Below are 24320 nucleotides of genomic sequence, written 5' to 3'. Positions count from 1 at the left end.
TTGTTGCCTAAACCACTGAGTCCTCTCCAATACTATTGCTTCATGAATTCCACATTCTTCAACACTAAAACGGGCTCCGTATGCTTTCAAGTCACCTAGGATCAGTTTGACATAGGTCATGAAGAGTTACCTTGGGCTCCATTCTCACCACCATCACCAAAGGGCACTTCCTGTACTGCAACATCATGACTTCCACACGCATTACCAATGTTTCATTATTCACGCAGGGATGAATTTAAGTAATTGAACCGGGGCGTAGCCAGACACCCAACTGTGGATGGGCCTGAGCCCAAAGTGGGTGGACACAAGAACCCTGCCCCCCCCTCCCCCCCAGCATCTTTCCCTCTCTTCACCAAGTGACCAGGCATCTTTCAACTCTCTCCCCCACCCCTTTGTACCTTTTAAAACCGTCATTTCTTTGCCAGCAGCAGCTCATACCAGCTGCACACACTGGTCCCAAGCCTTCCCTCTGAACTGTCCTACCAATGCAGAAACAGATGTGTCAAAGGGATGACTTGGGGCCAACAAGTGCAGCTGATTTGAGCTGCTGTTCATTGTTGGCAAAGGAATGCAAGACTTTAAAAGGTACAGGGATGCTGGAACACCTGCTGGGGAGAGAGAGATATAGAATACCCACAAGTAGGGTTACCATATGGTTCCAGAAAAAGGATGAATTGAGACATCTGGTTTTATTTCTATTGAAAGCAATAGAAGTAAAACCCAGATGTCTCAATCTGTCTTCCTTTTTCTGGAGCCCCATGGTAACCCTACTCACAAGCCACTTCATACACACTACTTCTGGGTGGGACTGAGTCCAAAGTCGGTAGGCCTGTGCTCACCTGCAGTTAGGCCATTGAACTGAACTAGAAAGCACTCGGACATCAACCCAAGAGTGTTAGTTCTCCCAGCTTAGCTACAGAAGACTTTTCTCAGCCGTAGACTGGTTGCTCTGTCTCTTACTTTAGGATTTCCTCATATTACAATCAGTCATTTTCTTTTGTTTTTTTCACTCACAGGAGATTCTTGTCATCTGCTGAGATGACAGCAAGTTGGAACACCTCAGAAACCCAGGATGTTAAGCCAGGGGGCATCATCGTGCCAGTGGTCTTCTCCCTCATTTTCTTCCTGGGGACTGTGGGCAATGGTCTGGTGCTGGCCGTGCTGTTGCGCAATGGGCAGATGAAGTACAACACCACTAACCTTTTCATCCTCAATTTGGGCGTGGCTGACTTGTGCTTCATTGTCTTCTGCGTGCCCTTCCAGGCCACCATCTATACCTTGGATGGCTGGCTCTTTGGAGCCTTTATGTGCAAAGCTGTGCATTTCTTCATCTATCTCACCATGTACGCCAGCATTTTTACCTTGGCCACTGTGTCTGTGGACAGGTAAGGGTCCTTCAGCCTGCAACACAGGCCCACAATTCACTGATTTTTCCTTTGTCTAGAAACAAAGGGAGCAATTCTATGACTGGGCACCTAGATTTAGTGTGCTGAACCCAAATTCTAGAATGTCATTGCTGTCAAGATTCTATTATAAAAAGCTAGCATAAGTCAGCATCGCTGTGCCGTCATTTAGGCAATGCCCACTGTGATGAACCAACCTGCCCAGCAGGTCCAAATAGTGCCCCTCCTGGAGGACAGTGCTTCTCTTTCCTCTTCCTCTGAAAGCACAGGGAGAAGGACAGAGCCCCTTCCTCAGCTACTTCAAAGAAAAATGCAGTCAAGCTGAGGAAGCCTCCCATTCATCTGAGAGGAGAATAAACTGTTAACTGTTTATTTATGCTTCAGTGTGGCAAAGCCATTCTTTCCCGTCTTGGTGCCTGGCTCAGTTCTGAGTGTCCCAAGCTTGGGTGCGGTATAATGGTGTTCTCATTCTTTAGAACAAAACAGAAATAAAAAATAAAACTTCCCTCTTCAGCATGGTTTCAGTACAATTCCCTCTTCATCCAAGGGCTAGCTTCAAAGTTTAAATATCAGGGCTCACCCCTCTTCTTACAGGTGAAAACATAAAACTCCAAAACTGCTTTGCTTTTCCATTCTTTTTCTAAGAACCTAGCAGACACAAGCTGCTCAAGGCAAGGCTGCTCTTTTGCTAATCCCCTCAATCAATACAGGCAGCAGCTGTGTTATTTTCTACTTTCCGAGCAGGTTCCAATTCATCTTCCCCCTCACTCCAAGCACTGTAACATTCTTGCTGAGGTGTAATGCATGAACTAACCTCTGCTTTCCAATATAATTTATTTCTATATATTAAAGCGGATTAACTTGGCTACTGCACCATTGTACTCAAAATAATTCCCAGAAAGTTTTTACTCTTCACATTCCAGTACAGGGAACGTGGGACTGAAGTTTCCTTCTGTATTCTTTGCCTTAACCTCAGCCAATCTCAGTATCTGACCCTGGAGTTTAACCAGTCCTGAGACCCCCCCCCCTCCCATTTTCAGAGAAGTTCCTAGAGAATGACATGAGAATAAATTTTCCTTGTCCCACTGGGATCTCTCTAATCCTGTCCCATCCTCATGAGCTCTGTCCCTATCCCTGCCCTATTCCTGCAAGCTCTGTCCTCATCTGCACAAGCCTCAAAAACTTTAAAATCATAAGTGTTCGAGGCTTGTGTGGTTAAGGCATATCTTGCAGGAATGGGACAGGGATGGAACTCATGGGATGGGGATATTGGAATCCTGCAGGGACAGGGACAAATTTGTCCCCATGTCTTTCTCTAGGACAGGAGAGGCAGGGATTCTGTAGACCCTGATGCTGTGTTGCTAGGCAACACCTTCTCCTTGTCAATCCAGGTAATCCTGGCTCCCTGCCAGGAAGAAGGAAGGAGCCAGGAGCTATAAAGTGAGGTTTTTGGGGCTGGTGGGGGACAAAGAGGAAGGAATCATCACACTATGTGGTTTTCTCCTTTGTCTAGAAACTCGTGGCTTATTCTCTTTTGCAAGAAAGCTATAAATTTTACTGGTTACAGTCCACATAAATCTTTAGGCTGTAATAATTCTGTGTTTTTAATATGTTTTATTATGTATGTAATGATTTTGTTACCTGCTTAGAATTGTGGATTTGCGGGTTAGAAATATTTAAATAAATAAATAAAGAATAGCTATAGAGATGGCTAACTGAACTAGGGCTTGAGTGTAATCATTATTAGATTGCAGTGAAAGCAGTGGCTAGGGCAGTCTGTGCATTCCAACATGTGATTTCTTATTTAAATTCCACAAAATAAATTAATGACATGGACAGGAAACCTTGGGCTTTTCCATTGAAACAATGCTAATTGTATATCTCAGAAGTTCTTTTAGATGCTGGGCCGGAAGAGGAACGTAAGAGGTGGAGCTAGCTAGAAGGGTAGGGAGAGAAGGAGATGGTTAGATTGAAAGGGGAGAGGAAAGAGAGAGGTAAAGATGACTGGATTGGAAAGGGGCGAGAGGGAGAAAATGGCTGAACTGAAAGAATAGAGAAGTAAGAGAGGTGAAGATTATAAATTATCTGGTAAAAAATTGCACCTTCCCCAACTCTAACCCAAGTGTCCCAGATTTGATGCCAAAAATATGGTAACCTTACACTTGCAGTATTTGTTTCCCAGAGATGAGTTAAGATTTCCTCAGCTAGGTTGATTCTGCATGATATATAACATATGTGCTGTGACTTGTAAGGTGAGGAGGCTTGATGTCAAAGCCATGAAGGAAACAGTTTCATGAGACACTGGGGTTGATTTTACAGAAAAAAAAAATAGTGATTACGAAAATGCCTTAATTACAGGACTCAGAGCCAGACATATAATCAATATTACATATTCACAGATTAAAAAAAAAAAAAAATCCATTTAAAATCTCCATCTAATTTCCTTGGTAGCACATCTTTGAGAATTTTGTTTTGTAGTCTGCAAAATTCAGAAATGTACAAAATTTCTGTATATTTCTGTAGGAGAGAGCCAAATGTCTCCAGCAGTTCATTTAAAATTTTTTTTTTTTTTTTTAACATGAGAAAAATATAGCTCGAATATAACCCAACTATAGATGCCAACATTAAAAAAAAAAAACAAAAAAAAAACTGGAAGTGCCAAACATAATACAAATTGCCCCTCCCTGGACTCAATGAACGTGCTTGCTCAATATTGGGGGTGCTCAGTACCCACTGTCATTCACAGAGCTGGCTCCTATATTTCCACATATTAAACCTTTATAGAGCTCAGGAATTAATGTTTGACATGCATCTCACTTCTAGTAGTTTCTAAAAGGGGCATTTTTTTTCCATGCTTGATAATTTACCCTAAATTCCAGTGCGTCCTGGCATAGTCAGGGTCTTGCTTTTTCCATTAGAATTCTGCACCACAAGCCTCAAAATGCAACTTCAGGAGGAGGGGATCAAAGACCATTACTGGCCTAGAATCCCCCTTCTGACACTGGGCAGCTGTGTCACAGTGCACTTTCTAATCAGTGATAGGGTTGCCAGATTTCCTCTTAAAAAAAACAGAAGACGCTTGTCCCTGCAACTTTTTGCTCCCAGCCCTGCCCATTCCACCTCCAGCCCCGCCCCCAGCTGAACCTGTTGTCTCCTTCCCCAAGGTCTGGAGGGAATCTGTGCTTGCACTGATGTCAACACGATGATGACACATGCATGCATATGATGTCATTGCGTTGACATCTGTGCATGCGCAGAGGGCCTCCAGACGCAGCCCTGAGCTCGGGGACTTCTAAAACCCAGACAAACTGATGGGTTTTGGAAATCCCTCTGGGCACTCAGACAGTCCTCTACATCTGGTAACCCTAGTCAGTGAGATTATGAACCTACAGATTGCTCCAACCTGATACCCTCCTGACCTTTATTTTCAACTCTAACCCTGAGGCAGGCAAAAGGGGGAGTTGGAGTTGCAGAAGGAGACATTTAGGGCCCCTTTTACAAAGTGAAGAGGTCGGCCTGCAATTAGTTGGCTGGATATGCTGAAAACAACCATGGGGATGATGCTGGAGGACCTTACTGGACTAGCACAAAATCCATTTCTTTTTAGATGTGTAATTCATCAAGTCACTAGGACTTGAATACAAGTCGATGGTGCCTAAGTAACTTTACAAAGCTGCAGTAGCGAGTCCCAGCGCAATGGGCTGCTTTGCATTTGCTGCACCGGGACTCACTACTACGGCTTTGTAAAAGGGGTCCTTAATTCCCTATCCCTCACTTGAGCTGCCAACATTTGACAACAGTAAAGCTCAGCTCTGTTTCTGCTGGTCAGTCAGAGGATGTCTACTTAACAGTGTTCTGTAAAATGTCAAATAGTACTGCATTCTCAACAGAGGTGGAAACCTGGCTTCTCTCCAATTTCCATAGCAGCTTTTCAAGTGTAAATTGGATTTAAGGACTCTTTAGGATCTTTGCTGAGCACTTGGCTATTTTGTTATTAGGTTCAGGGATTGACATGATAGAAAGGAATTAGTGCTGCTCTACAGAAAAGGTAGGGGACTGGAGCAGATCCCTGAAGTTCTTATGTGCTTATCATGTACTTTATAGACATACAAGGCAAAAGCCAAGTATCTTGACTAATTTAAGAAAGCTAAGGAAGATGTGAATTGATAACTCTGTAACATTGTGAAAATAATCATTTTCTGAATAATATGAGCATATAGAAGCATGATAGCAGATAAAGGCCAAATGGCCGATCCATTTCCAACTATTTTGAAAACATCTGAGAACTTGGCTATTTTCAAAGTTGTAAATTCCAATTCTACCCTTACTATTCCAAAATCTTTGCTAATTTTTGTAAACCGTATCAAGCTCTATTGTTTATAGAGAAGATGAGGTATATAAGTCTAAGGTTTAGGTTAGTTTAGTCTGCCCATCTACAGTAACCATTATCTCTTCCTCTCTCTAAGAGATACCAGTAGTCTTCAAGAGGTCCTGGAACATGTATTCAAGGCTTTCCTTTGCCTCCGACTCTCTCTGAAATTCTGGGCATGGAGATTTAGTTGGATTTCTTTATCACCTTTTCATGAAGAGATTCACTCAAAGCGGTTTACAATACATTGAATAGTAATCAAGTACTCTTAAGTATTTTCCCTATCTGTTCTAACAGACTCACAATTTGTGATTTATCTTCCTCTGCTTAGATTTCAAAAAGATGAGTGGTGGATCTAAAATCCAAATCCAGTTAAAAACAAGCCGGTTAATATTCAGCCATCACAAGCAGAATTAAGCCCCAGTATTCGATGTTGGGCCATGTCTGGACACTTGCATTATCCATCTGGGTCTAACTGACCAAGAAATACTTACCAGGATTTAATTGGGTCTTCATATTTAGGTCCCAGTTGAATATTGGCTAGGACCCAATAAGGGAATGGATCAGAAAGAAGGCCTATCTCTACACACTCCCATCAAACTAGATTCCTCTGCAGTTCAAATTGTACCTACTTTAAAATTGCTAGGAGTTATTCTTGACAGCAAGTTCAGCTATCATGCTCAAATCAGTTCTGTGATACAGAAATGTTTTTACAGACTGCAAATGATTTGCTGTCTCTCTAAAGTTCTAGAACCATCATCCATAAACACTTTGATCTACCTACTACTGTAACGCTTTTTATAAAGGCATAGCAAAAAAGAAATTAGACAGCTACACATTGTGCAGAACACATCAATTAAAATAATTTTCAATGTCCCAATTAATCAAAGCCCACTGGTTATCAGTGAAGCACAGAATTACTTATAAAAATTCTACTACTAATGTTCAAAACTCGATCTAGTAACCAACCAGAATTCATCAAAAGGCTTCTTATTCCTTACATTCCACTCAAATCCCTTCACTCAGTCACACAAAATCTCCTCACTATTCCATCTCTAAAACATATTAATAACATGCGATCTAATATCTTCTCAGTTACCACACCCTCCCTCTGGAACTCCACACCAAATAATCTGAGAAGAAACAACCTTAAATAATTTCAAATCAAAATTGAAAACATTTCTGTATACTGACACCTTTGGACTATAATTGTCCTTATAATGACAATTCAATGCTCTTTCCCTACCTCTTGTTTGCCCCTTTTATGTTCCTTTTCTCTCATTATTGTAGTTCAATCCCGCTTTCCTTTTGTCAGCGTTCGTCTGTTTGTTGTACTAACTTTACCTAGTGAAGTTCTTACTTACTAATTCAGATATTTTATTTTAATTTTAAATGTACTTTGCAGAATATCTTTTTACTGATGTACATCGCCTAGAAGTCTGATTAGGCGGTATAACATTTTTTAAAATAAAGTTGAAATTTAATCAGTCAATTCTCCCCTCCCCCCAACCCGGTCTAATCCCTCCTTTTTCTTGACCCTTCTAAACATTACTGCCCCCTCCTAACTCCCCCAAACATCAAGGAAACCACAATCAGAACACCCCCCATAGGCCCTTATTCCAGATCTACCTTTAGCAATCGCAGGGTCCGAAGAGCAAGAGTGATGCCCACTCACTCCTGCTCATCATAGTACTAATCTCAAAATGGCTGCTGCAACTCTAGCAGCAAATGAGTGTATATCATTCCTGACCTTGGCACCCTATTGCTTCTAAAGGCAAGCCTTAGGAGGGGCCTACAGAGAGTGGGGAGATTCAGGTTGCAGTTTCCCTGATGTTTTTTTTTTGGGGGGGGAGGAATCAGGAGAGAGTGGGTACTGCTTTTTGTGGGGAGGTGATCAGGAGAGGTTTCCCTGTTGCTGGAGGGAGTCTAGAGGGAAGGGGCAGTGCTATTTAGGGGAGTGGGAGGGAAGGTTTCCTATTGGCACAGATAGGCAGACTAGATAGATCATATTTATTTATTTTTAAAATGTATAACCTGCTACATCCACCAGTTCAGCACAGGGTACAATAAAACACACACAATAAAATCATAGTAACAACTTATAGTCTTTATTTTTCTCTGTTTCTGTTGTTTGGAGGTTCCAGGAGGGAGAGGACACTGCTTTTTGGAGGAAGGGGCAAGGAGGGAAGGGGATCATAATTGGGGAGGGGGTTGGGGGGCAGCACAAAAAAGCTAAGCCTTTTTGCACAGTCCTATTTGATCACTTAGCCATGCAGACACTGGCACTGAAATTTGCCGACACCCATATAGCTACTGGCTCCTCCCTGACTCTGCCCTTGAAATGCCCCTCTCCTGCCCACTTTCAAAATGGCCAGTTAGTGCCAATATGGAACTAACTTTTTGAAAGTCACAGAAATTATTAAAAAGTTTCATTCTGCCTGGACTGGTTATCATCTGCCTCTCACCTACTTCAGCAACTCCTCCTGGGCTATCTTCTTCCACCACTTCTGCCTCAGGACTCTGCAGCTCGGCTTGAGCTGCCTGGGGTTACTGTTGTCCACTTCTCAGCCTCTGCAACCCCTCCTCTTGGGCTATATTTTCCATTATTTGTTTCTCATTCAATGCAGCTCTTCCTCCTGGGTTGTGTTCTCTGAACACCACCTGCTGCTTTACTGCAGCATAGCCCCTCCTCCTGGCTTGTGTCTTCTATCATTTGCTCCTCAGTCACTGCAGCTCTTCCTGCTGAGTTTTGTCTTTCATCATCTGCCTATCAGTCACTGAAGCCTCTTCCCCTGTGAAGTTAAATTCCAGACACATGGCTCCACCCTGTTCTGCTCCCAGCCCTGCCCCATTCCCCTAGCCCTACCCCCATAAAGCCTCGTCTCTTCATTCCTGACCTCTGGGACATGTCCAGAAGGCCTCCGTGCATGCGGCTGGAGCTTGGGACTATCCAAAACCTGGACAAACTGATTGGTTTTGGAAAGTCAGTCTGGGCACCTGGACTCTCCTCTAAAAAGAAGCATGTCTGGGTTTTTACGGACATCTGGTAACCCTACCTTCTCCTGAGCTGTGATCTCCTGGGTGCTACGTACCTTTCTGCTACTGCGGCCCCTCCTCTGGGGTTGTGTCCTCCATGTGCCTTTCAACCACTGCAGCCCCTCCTCTTAGGCTATCTTTGTTCTTTACAATCTAGAAAGACCTTCTTCTCTTGCAATGAGTAATAGCCATGCTAGGTGCAAGACTTGCAGGGGCATTTTCAATATGACATCTAAATCTGATTTGGATGTTTTGGGAAAAACGTCAAAAAAATGCAGTAAACATCCAACTTTTTGTTTTGAAAATGGCTAGATGTTTTTGAGCTCAGTGCATCTATCTTTTAGGACCATTTTTAAAAAGAAAAAAAACAAGGGGGAAATGCACAAAAATAAGCCATTAGGATGTATGGGGGTGGGGGCGGCACAACATTCTTGGTAGATTGGCCACACAGACATCCCAGCACAGCAGTGAGGCACCCTAGAGGGCAGTGCAGTGGACTTTACATACAAGGTCCCAGGTACACATCTCACTATCACCCCCTTGCATTGTATGGGGAGCTACCCAAAACCTACTGGACCCTATGATACACCAGAACAATAGCCCTTATGCCTGCAGGTGTCACCTATATGTAGGTACAGTAGTTTTTTGGTGGGTTGTAGAGGTCTCATATAGAGAATGACACGGTGAAAAAATTGGTCCCCGTCACCGCCCCGTCCCCGTCTCACCATCCTCTGCACCGCCCCGTCACCGCCATTCCCTTCACCGCACCGTCACCGCCACTGCCACCCCATTCACCGCCCCGTCACCGCCACTGCAACCCCATTCACCGCCCCGTCACCGTCACCGCTGCATACATAAAAGCCTCAAACGGGTACGATTTTATATACTTTTCTTTATTTACGTATAAAGGAAACATTCTTTAAAACTTTAAAACTTAGTTAAATATTAGTTAATAACTATACAAAAACAAAACACGCAGAGAAAAAATTAATTAATATAAATTCTCAAAACTGACACATTTTGATCACTAAATTTAAAATAGTTATTTTTCATACAGTTTTTCAATCACTAATCTTCCACCACCCCTGGGGCTAGCAATGCAAAAATAAACACGACATGTACTTTAAATGCTTACATTGTTAGCCTACATGGTAAGTAGACGCGGCCGCTGTACCTAATCGCGGCAAAGATCTCCCTGCCGTGATTAGCATAGTGACCACGGCTACGGCTGCAAGTCTCCCCTCCCCCCAGCGATCACGGCAGGAGGGCACCCAACCCCTCCTGTAGACCCCCCCCAACGGCCCTCCCGACAATCGCAGCAGAAGGGTACCCAACCCCTCCTGACGGTCCTCCCAATGGCCTCCCCTAAGATCGCCGGCAGGAGGGTACCCAACCCCTCCTGCTGGACCCCCCCCAACGAACCCTCCCACCCCGGAACCCCCTTAGTCTTACTTTCCAAGTTGGACTGGACGGCTCCTCACACGTATGGCCAGCAGGCTTGCCTCCGTCCAAATGAGGCGGGCCCGCCCCTACCCTGCCCAACCCACAGGATCCTAGGGCCTGATTGGTTTAGGCACCTAAAGCCACTCCCGCTATAGGAGGGGCCTTAGGTGCTTGGGCCAATCAGGCCCTAGGATCCTGTGGGTTAGGCAGGGGAGGGGAGGGGCGGGCCCGCCTCATTTGGACGGAGGCAGGCCTGCTGGCCAGACAAGCGAGGAGCTGTCCGGTCCAACTTGGAAAGTAAGACTAAGGGGGTTCCGGGGTGGGAGGGTTCGTTGGGGGGGGGGGGCCGGCAGGAGGGGTTGGGCACCCTCCTATTGGCGATATAGGGGGCCGTTGGGGTTGCCGGCAGGAGGGGTTGGGCACCCTCCTACCAGTGATCATAGGGGGGCTGTTGGGGAGCTGGCAGGAGGGGTTGGATATCCTCCTGCTGCGATCGTCGGGGGGGCTGTTGGGGTAGGCAGGAGGGGATGGGTACCCTCCTGCCGCGATCGTTGGGGAGGGCTAGTTCTGTCGGCATGAAGGGCTGAGGGCGATCGTCGGGGGGGGGCAGGTTCTATTGGCAGGAAGGGTTGATCTGACAAATGAGGAGCACGGTGAAACACAGGTAAATAGCGGTTCCTAGAAGGGGGGACATTGGCCTGCGGGGACAAATCTATTCACCGTTTTTGCGGGCGGTGAAAGGATTTGTCCCCGCGTCTGCGGCGATTTGCTAATGAGGTCACCATAACCCGCAGCCAAACCGCAGCCACGCAGCGGTTCGCTGCGGGGATCGCTCCCCGTGTCATTCTCTAGTCTCATATGTTTCACCACTAGTGTACTAGATAAAGTGGGATATGGGCCTGGATCTCCATCTCTATAGTCCACTGCACTGAATACTAGGTCTACTCCAAGAACCTGCTTGCTGCTGTAATAGTACTGGCCATACCATCTGAAGCTATTATTCAGGCTGGTATGTACTACTTTTTTCACACCTTTGGGGGTAGGAAGAGGTCTGTGACCACTGGGGGAGTAAGGGGGAGTCATGCCTTAATGCCTCTGTGCTCATCTGATCAGTTTGGACACCTTTTTGGCACTTATAAGTTATTGAAACAGATCTAGCCTTAAACATCCAATTTTTGCCCTGGACGTTTTCTATAATGTTCCATTATTGCAAAAAAAAAAAAAAAAAAAATGTCTAAATTGTAACACACACCCTTGAGATTTAGATGCAGCGCAGAATCTCTCTAAAATTGAGTTTTGAAAATAGTGATTTGGATGTTATGCTTACAAAAACATCCATCTGCCACTTTGTGCTACTTTTTAAACCTTTTTTTTTCTTTTGAAAATGCTCCCCTTAGTGAAGTAAGCTCTTCCAGTCCTCTATCTGGCCAGTATCAATTAAGGGCTAGATTCACTAAAGGATAGTGAGTCAATCGCTGTTGGCCGATTTTAAAACAGCGATTGATTCACTATCAAGTTTGCATGCAAATGATTTGCACGGAGGCTGAGAGCAGCAGATCGGGGCAGAAGCAGGGCGGCGATCGGGGCAGATAGAGCTGGAAAGTCGGGGGCTAAGAGCAGGAGATCGGGGCAGACAGAGCTGGAAAGTGAGCAGGAGATCGGGGCAGAGAGTAGAGAAGCAGGGCAGAGAGCAGGGCGGCAGAAGGCAAGGCAGTCAGAAAGAACTGGTCCTCAGCAGTCACTTATTTTTGGATCGGTCAGCCCAGCCAGTGTCCCTCATTTTTTTTAGTGATTCGCTGCCTGCATTTGAATGCCTTTCCCCCTCATTTGCATGCACAGATCGGAGGATGATCAGGACAGAGGTTAGTGAATCAGGTCAGAGGGAAATCGGGTTGCAAAGGGGTCTCAAACCAATTGGTACACGATCGGTTTGCTTAGTGAATCTAGCCCTAAGTGTCCTTCTCTGCTAGAATTATATATCTTTGAGTTCCCAAAGCCTGCATATTTTAGTAAGGTTAGAAAGGGCATCCTCATAGTAGTTTAGATCCAGGCAGTAAAACAGCACCTGTACATAACATTTTCAAATGGACAAATACAATTTTGCTTCCACTCAGCCATAAACAACCATGAGGATTTAATCTGCAGCTGTCAATTTTCAAAGGGAAGTAACAAATGTGTTCCCCTAATAAATCACCTGCAGTGGACATGTAAGTATTCATGCACATTGATAACATAGGCTACAGAACATTACCACTTTTAGAGATAATTTATAAGGGGGCATCTAGTTAAAGTGCCTTTTGAGGTTATTTATAAACACAGGTATACACCCATTTGTCCTTACAAAATACTAATGTAAGTGGCAGGCACAGAAGTTTTCAGCAATCTTAAAATCGGTATAAAATTCTATCTCTCAAATTCTATATACTGCAACCAGATTTGCACGTGCAAAACTGTGCACTTTGCCAATTTGCATGCACAACTTAATTGATTAACAAACCAATCTTTGCTGATCATTGCCAAATAACAATATTGGCACTAATTACCATAATATACTTGAATAGAAGCCAACCCGAATATAAGCCAAGATAAGCCCTTCCCCCAAAAAAAGGGAGGAAAAAGAATTGACTCAAATATAAGCTAGGGTGGGGAGTTAATATTCAAGTGCCCTGCCCCGCCAGGCTCTGCATCCTGTTCCCCCTCCCTTTCCCCCTGCCCTGGGCCCTCTTCCTTCCTCCCAATGCATTGCAGACCTTTACTGGGCCTGCCGTAAGACCTGGTGGTCCAGCGGTAGGCCGGGACAGAAGGAATCCCTCCTGCCTCCTGTCCCTGCCAACTCTAAAAACCTTTACTTCCCTCCCACTTCCAAGGCGTACTGTTTGAATTCCCTGGCAGTCTCATGGTGGGCCGGGACAGGAGGGATCCTTCCTACCTCCTGTCCTGGCCGACTGTGCTGTTTTTTACCTCCCTCCTGCCTCTCCCACATACCTTTCAATTTCCTGGTGGTCCAGTGATGAACTAACTGAGCAGGAGCGATCTTCCTGCACTCCTGCATGGCAAAGAACAGCTAGCTGAATGGCTGCCGTGAGTTCTCACTGAGCAGGAATGCGGGAAGATCGCTCCTGCTCGGTTCACCACTGGACCACTAGGGAATTGAAAGATACGTGAGAGAGGTGGGAGGGATCCCTCCTGTCCTGGCCCACCAGGTCTTAGGCAGGCCTGGCAGAGGCCTGCAAGAGGTTCGGGAGGGTAGCAAGTGGGCGTTGACCTGAATATAAGCTGAGACCCCCATTTTTTGGGCCATTTTTTTGGGCCCACAAATCTCAGCTTATATTTGAGTATATACTGTAGAATTTAGGCACACAACCTTTAAGCATATTCTATAAAGTGGTTCGTGTATATTCTACTGTGCAGATCTTAAAAAGGGGGTACGGGTAGGGGAGAGAAATGGACAGATCATAGGTGTTCCTAAATGTCAAAACACTGCTGTGGTGCCCATCTTGGATTTCCAAACACTTTTTAAAAAGTTCTCCAGAACCTTTAAATCTCCTCATTTTGCTTCAAAACTGGCAGGGACGGAGTCCTCAGGGTCCTTTACCCTTAGTTCTTGCCAGGTTTGCACTGGATGGGCACTTGAAGAATGCCCTTGTGCCACATGCTGTGCAGCATGTGAAGAGGGAGAAGGAGCAGCTGGCCTAGCCTCGCCTTTGTTCTCTAGGGCTGAGGAATGGTCAGGGGGGTCTGTCAGCTGGGAGTAAATCATTTCCTGAACCCTGGAATGGTTAGATGTAGTACCGTGGGCAAGAGCTCATATGCTTCCTCTCCAGAGTGCTCTTCTATCACGTTGGTCACCACAATCGGACTCCTTGCAGATATCTTTGCCATGGACTCCGGAAGCCCGGGACAGTATGGGCTGGTGGCTCCGCCCACAGACATTATCGAGGGGCATGCCTCTCAAAATAGTATTATGGGTAATTGTAACAATGGATGCAAGGGGGGCTCACTGTAAGGGATGCCCAATTCAGGGGCGCTGGTCGACCTCCCAAAGGAAGTGGTCGATTATCAGATTAGAATTTCAAGCCATTCATTTGGCATTGCAGATGTTGGAGAAAAGTCTGGAGGGACAAGTGGTCTGAGTGTTCTCGGACAATGCTATCGCATTGGCTTATGTCAACCGCCAGGAAGGCACCAAGAGTGCACAGCTGAGTCTGGAAGCTTGCTTTCTGATCTGGTGGGTGGAGTGTCATCTTCAGGCTCTGTCGGTGATGCGTATAGTGGTAATGGACAATATTCAGGTCAATTTTTCAGCAGACACTCTGGATCAGGGAGAATGGATGCTGTCTGCTGCAACCTTACAAATCACTGTGCATCACTGGGGTCGCCCAATATTCGATCTGATGGCAACATCAAGAAACAAGAAGGCTGACTACTGCTTCAGTCGAAGATCCAAGCTCAGAAATGTAGGTCTGGATGCTCTGGTTCAGCTGTAGCCAAAGAAAAAGCTCTTGTATGTGTTTCCTCCGTGGCCCATGATAGGTCGGAAACTCCACAGAATTACAGGCCATCTGGGAAAAGTCTATCATGGCACGATTGGCCTTTCAGACTGATATGCAAATCTAGTGCATCTTCAGAGGGGCACAGGTCTCAGACCTCAAGTGCAGCCAGACCTTCTTTTTCAGGTGCCAGTGATCATAGAAAATCTGGATCACTTTGCTCTTATGACATGGCTCTTGAGCGCGTGGATACTCAGAGGTAGTGATTGCTATTCTTCTGAGAGCCAAAAAGCCTACAATGGCCTTTGCTTATGCTAAGGCATGGGAAACTTTCCAGCCCAGGTGCATTAAGGAGAAGGCAGAGCCTTTCTCTGCTCCAATCTTAGTGCTAGCCTTCCTCAAGGTGCCCACCTTGACAAGGGTCTTACAGTGGCATCCCTCAGAGTCCAAGTAGTGGAACTCTCTTGTTTCAGGGCTCCAAAGCATAAAGATTCCCTGGCATCTCATCCTGACATAGCCAGATTTCTAAAGGAGGCACTGCGGCTCAGACCCCTGGTAGAATATCTGTTTCCATCATGTAACCTTAACATGTTGCAAGGCCTCGGTCAGGCTCCATAGTGTCCTTGATGGATCTGATGCTCAAGACAGTCTTTCTCATGGCTATTACCTCTGCAAGAAGAGCTTCAGAACTACAGGCTCTTTCCTGCAGAGAGCCCTTCTTCAAGATCATGGAGACTGGAATTCTATACACACCATTCCATCTTTTTTTGTCAAAGGTTGTTTTGGTTTTCCATATCAATCAAGAGGTCAGATTTCTGGTATTCTAATCCACAGGATCTAAGAAGAAGGACCAGATTCTAAAAAAGTTGGATGTAAGGAGATTCCTTCTATGATATCTTGAGGTTACCAATGAGTTCAGGCTGTCTGACCATCTTTTTCTGTTCACCAGTCAGGCTCAACGTGGCACACCAGTGGCCAAGGCTACAATTTCCAGATGGATCTGCAGGGCCATTTCATCAGCATATATTGCCTATGGAAAACAGTCACCAGTCTCTGTGAAGGCACATTTGACTAGAAGCATGGCTTCTTCTTGGGTGGAAGCTCAGGTGGTCTCCCCCAAGGAGATTTGTAGGGCAATGACCTGGTCCACTCCTCATACATTTTCCAAGTTTTACAGAGTAGATGTAATGGCAAGGGAGGACTCCATCTTTGGGTCTCCATTGTTATGAGCCAGCACAGAAGTCTCACCCTAGATTTCTGGGACTGCTTTTATATGTCCCATTCTTCCAGAATGGCACACCTATTGCAGTAGAAAAAGAGATTAGGCCCTTACCTTGCTAATATCTTTTCAGTAGATAGATATGTCATCCTGGAATTTCACCCTCTCGGGTATCTCCTGCACCTTCCTACCGTCTCAATCAGAAAGTTTGAATCCAAACTGAAATTTGGATGTCAATCAAACCTTAAGGATATTAAGAAGAATCTAGTGCTATAACATATTAGGGTATTGTTTGAGCTCCATAAATGTTTCTATTTGGTATGATTATTTCGATGTTTTGATTGTTCAAAAGCCATGTTTAACATGTTTGTTATAGTTTCAGAGCAGAACAGAGTTGTAGTTCAGGGAGTTTCCCATACCCCTCCTTCACATATGTTTCTATAATAGGGCTATCGCCTGCTTTTGTACAAACTGAAGGGGGCTGCAGAGCCCTCTGGTGAAGGAGGCAGAATTGAAAACCTGGAATGGATTCCTTCTGCATGGCTCAAGAGCATGGGGAGATTACCCGTCCATTCAGAATGACACATTTATTTACTAGAAAAGAAATTAGCAATCTCTTTATATAAGGTCATTTCCATGCACGTGTGACTCCCATCTATGCAAAAAGGACCAAAAAAATTTACTCAAGTGTTTTTTTTATTTTTAAAGTACATGCTTATGAGATAAAATGACACTCCACAATGACCAACTATCTATGACCATGACTGATCTCCCACTAAAACAGGGGATGCTGATAACCTCACAATCTAAGGACAAGAAAGAAGATGATAGATATGTAGCAGGCCACTAGGGGACAGTAAATGTTGCACACAGAAGTAAGGATGAAATAATACAGACATGCATCACAGTAAGTATGCTAAACAAACACCACAGCTACCCAGTCTGACATTAAATTTATATCATAGTCAAGAAGTTTAGATAAAGCTGTATGGTAGCTTTGGAAATCCCTCCATATTATGCATAGTGATCTCTTGATTCCGGAGAAATCATCGTTTTCCTGATGACCCCAGAACTTTCTCAGCACACAAATGAAATATGCCATGATAGTGCTAAAGAGTTCTTATAAACCTTTCTGTCCCTGATGTCCAGTCAGTGTGCTTCTTCTTGACTTTCATGAGTCACTGGGAACAATCTCTTTAACTGAGAAGACAGGATTAGGAGATACAGTACAGTCTCGATTATCCAACAAACAAGACTGACTCATTGTCGGATAAGTGAAAAGTCAGATAATACAGAAAACAATGGCAAAAGCAGGATTCCAAGTCACAAAAAAATTGTCTCAGGTGCAAAACTTCCTCTGTGCTATGCCAGTAAAATGGAAAGAGAAGCCTCATGCTTCTTAACAGTGACGCAATGATGTATATTATACTGGACGGTCAGATTAGCGAAGGTTGGTTAATTGAAACTGCTGTTTTATTTTTCTGATAAAGTCGGCTGCAGAGGAAATGGCAGAAATAAAAACTGCGGATTCAGTCAGCAAAGAGCTGGACAAATGTCTTAATCTCAGCATAAGGAAATCAACACAACCAAGATTAAGTCATAGCCTACACTTGGCAACAGAATGCTAGGAATGATTAAGAAGGGGATCACAAACAGATTGGAGAAGATTATCATGCCACTGTACCAGGCCATGGTGCGCCCTCACCTGGAATACTGCGTCCAGCACTAGTCGCCATACATGAAAGGACACGGTATTACTCGAAAGGATCCAGAGAAGAGCGACTAAAATGGTTAAGGGGCTGGAGGAGTTGCCTTACAGTGAGAGATTGGAGAAACTGGGCCTCTTCTCCCTTGAAAAGAGGAGACTGAGAGGGGACATGATCGAAACATTCAAGATAATGAAGGGTATAGACTTACTATATAAAGACAGGTTGTTCACCCTCTCCAAGATAGAGAGAACGAGAGGGCACTCTTTAAAGTTAAAAGGGGATAGATTCCGTACAAAAATAAGGAAGTTCTTATTCACCCAGAGAGTGGTGGAAAACTGGAACGCTCTTCCGGAGTCTGTTATAGAGGAAAACACCCTCCAGGGATTCAAGACAAAGTTGAACAAGTTCCTGCTAAACTGGAACGTACGCAGGTGAGAATGGACTCATTTAGAGCACTGGTCTTTGACCTGGGGGCCGCCGTGTGAGCAGACTGCTGGGCATGATGGACCACTGGTCTGACCCAGCAGCGGCAATTCTTATGTTCTTATCTGAGAGGAACAGGATAGTTGGGGATTGGATAACCACAATCATTACATAGTTAGCAAGGGATACATTTTATAAAGCAATACCTACTTGCAAATTTAGAAATTTACGAGATGGGTTGCAAAACCCTAAATGGATTTTTGTAGGACAGAGTCTTGAACACACTCATTAAACTAAATTTACATGTTTAGATTAGGATGATGAAGCAAAACAAAACATAGTAATGCAGCTCTGAGCAGGATATCATCTTTAATGGCTCACCACTATGATCTGGGCAATTGTTGCTGTCTGTGATTTCAGACAGATAGAGATGGGAAAATGCAATGATAACATTAATAAACTGAAAGTATTTGCATAGATATATTTCATTTTTAAAATTTTATCACTACATGTTCCTCTCTCTTTCGTATTTTTCTATTGTTGTGCTTGGCACAAATTTAGACCTTAATGATTGTTTGCTCAAGGCTGTTTCCTTGTTATGGTTGTCTCTGTATGTTGTTTATTTTCAATGAAGATATTGCTAAAAAAAATAATAAACTAAAATTAAAGGAAAACAAATGATAATAAGGACCAGAAAGGAGATCAGTTAATTCAGGTGTTTAATGATGACATTAATAGAGGGGTTGTGATTAAACTACATATTAATAGTGCATATATGTACAATGATGTAAAATTGAAAACGACTGAATATAAATCACATGTTGACTCATTTTTCACTCTTCTGTTTTGCAATAGGTATCTGGCTATCCGATATCCACTTAAATCTAGAGACCTTCGGACATCCAAAAATGCTGTGATTGCTATTGCTGTTATCTGGGCCATGTCCATTCTGTTTGCTGGACCATACCTTAGCTACTACCAGATCATCCATTACAATAAGGTCCCAATATGTATCCCCACCTGGGTGCGCAACCGTCGCAAAATCATGGATGTCTCTACTTTTGTCTTTGGTTATCTGATCCCGGTTGGCATCTTGAGTCTGGCCTATGCCAGAACAATCAAGTTTCTGTGGACCTCTGTTGATCCCATTGAGACTATCTCTGAGTCCAAGAAGGCAAAGCGTAAAGTGACCAAGATGATCATCATTGTGGCCGTCCTTTTTTGTATATGTTGGTTGCCCCATCACTTGGTTATACTATGCTTCTGGTTTGGCCACTTCCCTTTCAACAAGGCCACTTACGCCTTTAGGCTGATTTCTCATTGCATGTCCTATGCTAACTCCTGCCTTAACCCCATTGTCTATGCACTCATCTCTAAGCATTTCCGCAAGAAGTTCAAGCAGGTTTTCACATGCATGCTGAATAATAAGAAAGCTAGTAACAAGGTCCATGTTGTCAATGTAGCCAATGCAGTAGGCTTCTATGGAGGAAATACAGAAGTGACCCAGATCCAAGAAGAGAATGCCAGGGTCTGCCGGGCCCTGCAAGAATGTGCAGACACAGCTGGGAGTTTCTTAGGAGACAGACTAAGTCCCAAGAATGGACCAGCTTATAAAGCTATCAACTTGCCTCAGGATGCGTGACTCTGTATCATATGTGGTACTTCTTAGCTCCTTCTCCACAAGGCCCTGACTGACAACTGCTTCACAGCAATGACCAATGCAAGGGTGGATTGTGACCAAAAATCAGTCCAGGCATGAGGATTTTGTTTCTAGCCCCTTCTCCTCTCTCCAGTTAACCTTGATGCTGCAGCCTGTGCTTGTCAACCTCTGGATGCAAACCCCTGCCTCAACTGATGTAAACAAACTCCAGCGGCAGTATGTCAGTACATCCCATCAAGCCTGCCCTCTTAAAGTCACACGAGTTCATGAGTTGCCAGCTATTCATATATTGCTGGCCTGAAAACCTCTCTACCTTTAAGAGGACAGACTCAAAGGGGATATTCTGTTTACATCAGTGGCCCTCCCATGGATGCTCAATCCCCTGATAGGGCAATCCATCCCCGAAGCAATGAGCCATTATATATAGCATATGTATTGGGATTTATTAGCTGTCTTTATGAAAAGATTCATCCAAGATAGTATACAGCTTGTACAACTTGACCTAAAACTTACAATTTTATTAACAACAGGACAATAGTAAAATGATTAAATGTAAGCAAAAATACAATCAATGAAGTAAAACATCACAAGAAAACATCCAATTTCAAAGTTACCTATTAGCCAGTGTAGGCATCGGATATCTTCTTTTTATTTGACAAAATCTTTGCCAATGTCAGAAGATTCTTAACTTTCTACAGTGAAATCTTCCTTATTTTTCATAACTATCATCCACAGAAGAGCAGGGGAGTTTATTTGGTTTGGGGTTTGTTTGTTTGTTTTGGGGGGGGAGTTTTCTTATAAGACATCCATGAATGATTAAAAGAGAAAATTGTTGGAACTTTTTAATGAAGGAAACACATCATGAGTGCTAAACTAGAGACTCATTAAAGGATCGAATGTGGATATTTCAAACAGATGACAGAACTGCATCCCAATTGGGTTGTCACCTTCTGCTATAAAAGGCAAAACCAACAGAAATGTGTAATTAAGTTGAAAACATTTTAAGTATGGCTATAACAATACAGTCCCAGTGGCATGAAGAGTCCATTTGCTGTTTGATGATGTCACTGATAACATACAGTATATGGTGCCTCACTTTAATATATAAATATTGAAACAGTGACGTTTTGCCTATCAGTTAGTACTGTACACATCTGATACATCTTTCCAACTGAAGGGACATAATGTGTGCAAGAAAGAAAAATGAAACTCTAGATTTGTAAGGAAATGTGACTTAGCATCTGGTATGTTTTTGTTTTCTTTTCTCCTTCATTCCTTTCAGGGTCATCCCAAGCCAGAAACACACCCTATGCAAAACACCCCTCTAGCACTCCCATCCTGCCCACTATGTCATAGCCAAGCATGGGAGGTAATGGATGAGGCACAATTTTGGTGCCCCTTTTCCCCTTGCATCCTGTACAGCCACATTGCCCACACCATAGCTTGCTTTGGCCCTGCTTCCTTTAAACTTCACCCCGGACAGCATGTCCAGGCAAAACTAAGATACTTCAAGCCTGTCCTCCCTCAAAGCCAGAAGAGCAGCCTTCAAAACAACAGTGTGTCAGCAGCACAGTTTCTGGCTACTAGGGGGTCATCGAAATGGCAGCAGCTTTCAATGGAAGTAAAACCCAGATGTCTTAATCTGTCCTTTTTCTGGAGCCATATGGTAACCCTAGTCTATAATGGCATTAGGTGTATAAAGTAGATTCCATTATAACATACATGCATAACCTGGCATTGGCTTGTCTAACACTTACGCACTTATATTTAGGGCAGGATTAAGGCATAGAAAAGTAGGCATGTACCTAGGCCCAGATGCTTAGGAAAGGCCTTCTCAGATGTGCTACTTCAGTGGCTCCCAAGGCAAATTCTGGTCCTGGCAAGTCAGCTGCAGGCAGAAAGAAGAGTTGGAAGAGGAAGCCCTCAGAGGTTTGTATTTTTTAATTTTATTTATTTGAACACTTGCTATACCGTAATTCCAAAAGGTCAAAGCGTTTTACAATCTAAAAGGAAAGAAAGGAACTCCAAAGTAAAATTTAAAAGGAAAGAGCAAACAAGATGCACTCACACACTTGAAAAAAACCCAAAACATCTGTTTATCTGTGCTCACCACGCCCAGAAACCCGTCTGAAGCAGTCCAACTAATCAGTTGAAGTCTTGGTCATAAAAAAAAGTCTCAAGGGTTAATGGTGTCGCGAGGGTGGGCAGCGCCTGGGGCGGTGGTGCCCCTCCCCGTCCCCCTTCTGTGCACGTGCACCCCTTCCCTGTACCTTTTTTACTTCGGCATGAGCAGCCACCATCAGGACCAAGGCGCGGGTCCCAAAAGTGGCAGAGAGCGCTGAAGCTGACACGGGCAGCAAGTTGGTAGCTGCGCACATCGAACTTAAAAAGCTACAAGGGAGGGGCGCGTGCGTAGCAGGGGGAGGACTGGGAAGGGGGGACGGAGAGGAGGAGTGGTACCAGTGGCCAGAGCTAGATGGCGCCTGGGATGGACCGCTTCTTTCACCCCCCCAACCCCCGCTGTAAAGGGCTAAAGCGGGAGAATGTCAGAATGCCTAACCCTTGCCTATCCTTCAGTTGGCAAGTGCTTCTTTCATGCTTCTTCCTCCTCTGCTGGATTTCCTCAGTAGTCAGATTTATGGGGAGGGGAAATAGGGCCATTTGTGGGAGTTTTAAAATACGTATTCCAAATGTGGCCCAACATGCTTCTTTACCTAGGACCCACCAAAGGGTTAATCCTGCTCTGCCCACAGTTAAACCAACCATTAATCTAATGCCACTGTGGGCGTATAAATACCATAGGGACATGCATAACTTACAGAATTCTGTAAGTTACACATGGAAGTAGGAGCCCAATCCATTCCCCTCTTGTGTTTCACCCATGTGAATGGCCCCTTGAATGCACAGTGCACTTGATCATGCACCATTAACAAAAGTGCACTTAGGCACCTTGTTGGCACTTTTGCAGATAAGTGCACACGTACACAGGAAAGTGCTGGTATTCTGTACATTTACATGTGCAAATGTAGTGTAAATACAGGTGCCCAGTTAGTTATATAATTAGGGTGTATTTGCCTAGGAGAGTGTGCAGTGATACAGCCCAGTCCACAGGGCCAAGGCCCAAATATAGTATGTGTTACCGATCATCTCACAAGTTAAGGGATAACTCATTTTAAAGTGTCCTTTTTGATAAACACGGAGGTGTAAAGGCTCTTTGTAAGTTATGACTGTGCAATTGGAAGCTGCCCAGTATTCATCTGTGTATTTATTTGTTTAACCTGTCCTGTCTAAAATGCCCAAGATGAATTACTGGGGAATTTTCTTAACCAGTTAGCTTTGCTCTCCATAATAACTAGCCAGCAGGAAACAAGGGATTGTTTACCACCTGCCTAAACTGCATCAGATCTAATAGGCTAAGGGCACATTAGTAATTTATTCCATAACACTGGAATGACACGAGAATAAGCACACCAGCCAAAATATATGGGTTAGATCAATTTCAAACACAAAAATTTATAGAAATAGGGGGGGGAAAAAAAAATCTCAGATATGACAACATATATAAAAATCCCAGATATATAGCAAATGTATAATCAATTCAAAAAGAGTTGAAATCACCAGTCTCTTATACTTTGTAGATGTTACTTCTGCTTTGTTAGCATTTGAGTAAAGCAATGAAGCAGAAGTTACGTCTATAAAGTATAAGCGGCCGGTGATTTCAACTCTTTTTGAATTTTCCAGTTGGGTTCCTTAAAGCATCCCACAAAACATGGTCCATGTCAAGACCCAGGAAGATTTGGAAGATAAGTGGTTTTTCAATATAAATTTATGAACTCTGAATTTCAATATGTTGATAAATTACTGCAACATCAAAATTATATGCAATGATTGGATGGTAAAACCTATCTTGTGGGTTTGTACCCTAAAATTGGAAGCACTAGAAGCCCCTCATCTTGGAATGGTAAAGAATGGGTTGGTTGATCACACAACAGATCATTGAACATATACAAAAAGGCCCATATAATGCAAGGCTTTAAAGGCCAAACTAAAGGGGTCCATAAATATTTACTGCTCATAAACAGCAAAAATCAATGAGAAGTTAAAGCCTGTGTAATAAATGCAGCTGGTATACCCTGTATCTGCCTTACAGTTACCACACAGGGCAGATAGTTAATGCACATGTACTATGTTATATACCAGGGCCAATAGCATGAGTCCTTTGTACCATTACCCTGGGAATTTGAGCATCAACATTCAACAGTATAGATACCCATGAAAGCATCACTCATTCCCAGACTCCCTCAAGCCCAGATCATTACTTAATCAGCTCTCTCATTCAATCCCCACCACCACCACCCAATTACAAAGTCTGAAACACCCACAAGCCCCTCCCACCAAGCCTCTCCTTTAGCTTAGAGTAGATTCTCAAATTTCATCAATGTCACCTCTCCCGACATGCATGTTTCAAAAATAAATTTTCTTCAGGATCGAGGGGAACAATTGAGGGATCACAGTATCAATATCTAGTGCTTGGTATGTGTGGATATACCATTGAGCACTAATTTTGT

The 24320-nt window shown here is 43.9% G+C and overlaps 1 protein-coding gene across 1 annotated transcript in view; it reads left to right on the top strand.

Moving 5' to 3' along the window:
• Positions 1-20797, top strand: part of GALR3 (galanin receptor 3) — a 45781-nt gene extending 24984 nt beyond the window's left edge. Inside the window, exons 4-5 of the mRNA XM_033929591.1 lie at positions 1017-1385; positions 18948-20797. Coding sequence (XP_033785482.1) covers positions 1039-1385; positions 18948-19734 — 1134 coding nt within the window. The 5' untranslated portion in view covers positions 1017-1038 and the 3' untranslated portion in view covers positions 19735-20797. The remainder of the gene's footprint in view (positions 1-1016; positions 1386-18947) is intronic.
• Positions 20798-24320: the final 3523 nt, after the last annotated feature.

This window comes from Geotrypetes seraphini, chromosome 2 (genome assembly GCF_902459505.1).
Source record: "Geotrypetes seraphini chromosome 2, aGeoSer1.1, whole genome shotgun sequence".
Classification (NCBI taxonomy): domain Eukaryota; kingdom Metazoa; phylum Chordata; class Amphibia; order Gymnophiona; family Dermophiidae; genus Geotrypetes; species Geotrypetes seraphini.
Note: the sequence above shows the minus strand (reverse complement) of the source record. Positions and strands in the feature narration are given on the sequence as shown.